Here is a 3910-nt window from a genome sequence, read left to right on the forward strand (position 1 = left end):
ATGGTGAGAAGGCAAGAAGCTGGCTGCCGCTGTGCGGGGTCTCTTCAGATGCGGGAGAACAGAGCAGTGCTTCCCTTTTTAGACTGCCTTGAGTGGCACCAATGCTGACCTCTCCCTCCCTCTGTCACCCTCCACTGAGACAGTTTTACAGCTATAATAGTTTCTGCCTTCCCCACTGGCACAGGCCGCTGGTAGGGCTGCCAGGCCCACCAAGCAAGAGTCCAGCTCTGTACCCTCCTCAGGAGCTCTGCTGTGCTGTACCATCCAAGATCTGCTGGGCAATGTGAGTCAAGGCAGGGAAGGCAGAGCTCTTGGGAAACTCTTGGATGAAATCTCTGCCTTCCTCCAAGCTCTGGCTGAGCTGGGGGTCCAGGGGAACACAGCCTGTGGGAGAGGCGGAACGGGAAGAGTGACTGCTTGCTCATTGTAAGGCTACAGCCTGGAGTCAGGATATTAAAGAAATCCCCTAGAGATGACTCTGGCAGGGTAAGCAGTAGGAAAGAGGGCAACTACTACTCTCACCAAGCTCTCCAGGAGCTACTCCTCACCCGTAACTGCTCCCTCTGGGTCCAAGATCCCATCACAATCCTTCATGAGGGACTCTCCCACCCTGATCCCACCCCTTTCTGGAAGGTAGTGTGCAGCTCTCAGCCCCCACTTCTCAAGGAGGTTCCAGGACATTTCAGGATGAAAGCTTCAGCTTTGTTTACTCTGCCATCATCACCTGCTCTGACTGCTGATCATCATAATCCCTACCACAGCAGAGACAGGCGCCAACTCTGAGCAGTTTGGATGGCAAAGAAGCAAAGCAAGAACCACACTGCCTCTGACTGGGTGCCAGGGGCTCACAAGGACCCAAAACTTGTGATGCTGGATCCCTCCACTCAAGCACTCCCACAGCACCACAAAAATATTATTCTGACCACAGAAAGCTCTGCTCTAGAGGCCACTCACCTAGGAAGGGGACCCCGGCATGCTTGGCCAGCTCCTCACCTCCTCCTTTGGAAAAGATGTTTGTGCACTCCTGAAGGAGGAATAGCAAAAGCAGTGAGTCACAACCCCTAGAAACCTGTGCAACAGGGCAGGCACTGTCTGCACACGAGCAGAGCCAGCTTCCCTCTTCCTTCCAGCCTCAGGGCACTGCCTTCACCCCTGCCCTTCACCAGCTCCTTTAGGAAAGCAGAGTCAGTGGCTTCTGCCAAATCTGACACACAGCAGCCAGCAACTTCTCATTTTCCCGGCTCACAGCATTGCCCTCATAGCATCTGCTGATTTTCCACCCGCGGCACCACATCCTACAACATCCCATCATGAACAACATCCCATAACAGCCCAGCGTTCCCAACAAACCCACCGAGCAGTGCGGGCAGACAAAACCACTCATGTTCTCCACGATGCCGAGCACTCGTAAGCCTGTCTTCTTACAGAATGTCAGCTCTCGCCTCACATCTCCCACAGACACAGCCTGCAGGGGAGAGCAGCAGAAGTTAGGGGTGTCCACCTGTCCAGACCGACTGTAAGTCTGGAGCAGGCCTGCATCAGATGAGAAGCAGAAGTGTAGAACAAGCAGGCACAGACAGGTCTGTGCAGACACCCACCCTGGGGTGCATATTGACCTCCCAAACCACACCCAGAGGCAGAAGCTTGCCCAGGAAGGAGCTCCAGTTCAGCCCCAGCCAGCTGCCCTACCTGGGGTGTTGTGACCAGGATTGCTCCAAGTGGCTTGTAGGGTCGCAAGGCCTCCACCGTGGAGATGTGCTCGTCGGATGTGCCTGGCGGTGTGTCCACGATAAGGAAGTCCAGGTCCCCCCAGGCCACATCAGCAACAAATTGTTTGATCAAAGCTATGGAAATAAAAGGGCCAGAAAAAAACCCAATCCCACCAGGTTTCAGCAGGTGCTCTGGGAGCTGTGGGCCAGGCTGGGCAGGGGTCACAAAACACCCTGGGTGACAGGGCCTGAGGAGAAACAGTAGGGGTGTCTGGCAGCACAACACGAGCTGTCATATCAGTGATCTGAACCGACTCCTGCAGAACAGGAGCCTCGTTTCTCCAAAGAATGACCTGGCCAGAAAAGCCTGGCCCCCAGCAGGACCCAGGACCGTCTCCAAGAGGGTTTGCAGAAGGCTCCCAGTGCTGGAATGTGGCCATAAAGAGCAAAAACCAACTGTACCATTTTTCTTGGGTCCTCTCCACACCACGGCATCATCTGGCTTCTCCAGCAGGAAGCCGATGGACATGAGTGAGATGCTCTTGTCTTGGTCCACAAAGACGGGGACCCAGCCGCTGTCGCACTGGTGCACATCGTTGTCCTGCACCCTGAACATGCGGGGGATGCTGGGGCCACACAGGTCCACATCTAGGATCCCCACCTGTAAGTGATGAGGCAGAGCCCTTTAGACAAAGCTGAGCACAGCAGCAGCATCCAAATTCTGGCTGCTTGCAGAACTTTACAGAATGGACTCTAAGCTCAGCAGATTCAAAACACAGCTTCAAAGAACTGCTTTAAAGTTTGAGTGCCTTCCAGGATACCACTCCTCCGAGAAGTATCTCTGGGGTGCTCCCCAGGAACTCTGGGGAGATCTTTATGCCAGACACCTTGTGGTATCCAAGCAGCATTGGCTCCACAGAGCCTTTAAAAACTCTTTGGAGAATTCAGCCCATCTCATACCCTCATCATTCCCCATCATAACGCTGTCCTTCAGCTCCCACGAAGGGAGTGTGGGTTACCCCATAAACCAAAGTAATTTCTCAGTGCCTTGGCTTCAAAATCAACCATACCACCACCAATCTGAGGATGATTTGAGTTGCTTGGATGAGGGGAAGTGAACTGCAGTTACATGGGCTGGATCAAGTGGCCACAGAAAAAAGAAACACTTGAGCTGCTATCACAAACAGCATTTTTCACACAGAGGATCCATACACTGCCTACAGAGGACAGATGTATACATAAAGGACGAGCAAAACCCAGCCCAGGAGGTCAGGAAGGAGAAGACAGAGTCTGGCGTCCCACAGACCCTCGCTGACCTTCTTCCCCGAGTGCCGCAGCGACAGAGCCAGCTCAGTGGAGATGGTGCTCTTGCCCACACCACCCTTCCCAGAGAGCACCAGGAGGATGTGTCGCACCCCGGCCAGGTTGCTTCTCTCTGGGAGGAAGGAGAACAGCACAGAGGCATGAGAATCTCTTCAGAGTACAGCGACAAGGCATCAGAGTCCTTCCTGATGTAAGGCAGCAGCACCTGGCAGGTCAATGCAGAGACCTGGGTCTCTGCTGAGGGTGACAGTGGCTGCCACTGGTCTGGTTTAAGTGCAAGGGAGAGGGAAAGAAGAGGTGGATGTGGCCAAGCCCTTTTGCCATCAGAAAATGGACAATAAGAGCAATGGCAGAAAATAGACTGTGGGGAGTAAATGCTTTGCTCTGATGACCTAAGTGGCAATTGGGCAAAGCAATAAACATCCACGGGGCCTTGTCACACCGTGCCTGTGCCAGGTTCATGTCAAGCCCTCTCAGGGCACAGCTGGGAAGCTGTTAGTGAGGTCAGGCCCTTGGCGTTTCCTTCCTCCACGCCACACCAGTCGCCTCCCTGCAGTTCCATGCTCCTCTCCAGCCTTCCTGCTGCCCTTGCTGTGTTGTCAGTGCTGCTCAGACCTTTGCTTTGGGCTCACACAGAGTTGACAGCAGGGAGTGCTCAGGGCTGGTTTCCCGGCCCAGGACTGTGCAAGTGGCAGAGGGTCGGACCAGCGCTCCGGCTGCAGCCGAGGAACCACCACCCACCTGGCCCCACGTTCCCGGGTGCCCTGTCACTACCGGCCGCTGACTCACGGCGCCGGGCCCGGCCCACCCCCGTGCCGCTCCGGCATCACACCGGCACCGGCGGCATGGAGCCCGCACGCACCATGGCAGACCTCATT

At 55.2% G+C, this 3910-nt stretch overlaps 1 protein-coding gene across 1 annotated transcript; it reads right to left on the reverse strand.

The window, feature by feature from the left end:
• Positions 1–238: 238 nt before the first annotated feature.
• Positions 239–3144, reverse strand: NUBP2 (nucleotide binding protein 2; the record flags this gene model as incomplete). The annotated part of the gene is made up of 6 exons (XM_010186510.1): positions 239–384; positions 955–1024; positions 1355–1465; positions 1690–1844; positions 2172–2370; positions 3026–3144. Coding segments are annotated over 6 exons (800 nt in total), but the record flags the coding sequence as incomplete, so codon positions are not given.
• Between the last annotated feature and the right edge of the window lie 766 nt (positions 3145–3910).

This window comes from Mesitornis unicolor, unplaced genomic scaffold (assembly GCF_000695765.1).
Source record: "Mesitornis unicolor isolate BGI_N332 unplaced genomic scaffold, ASM69576v1 scaffold28046, whole genome shotgun sequence".
NCBI classification, from domain to species: Eukaryota; Metazoa; Chordata; class Aves; order Mesitornithiformes; family Mesitornithidae; genus Mesitornis; species Mesitornis unicolor.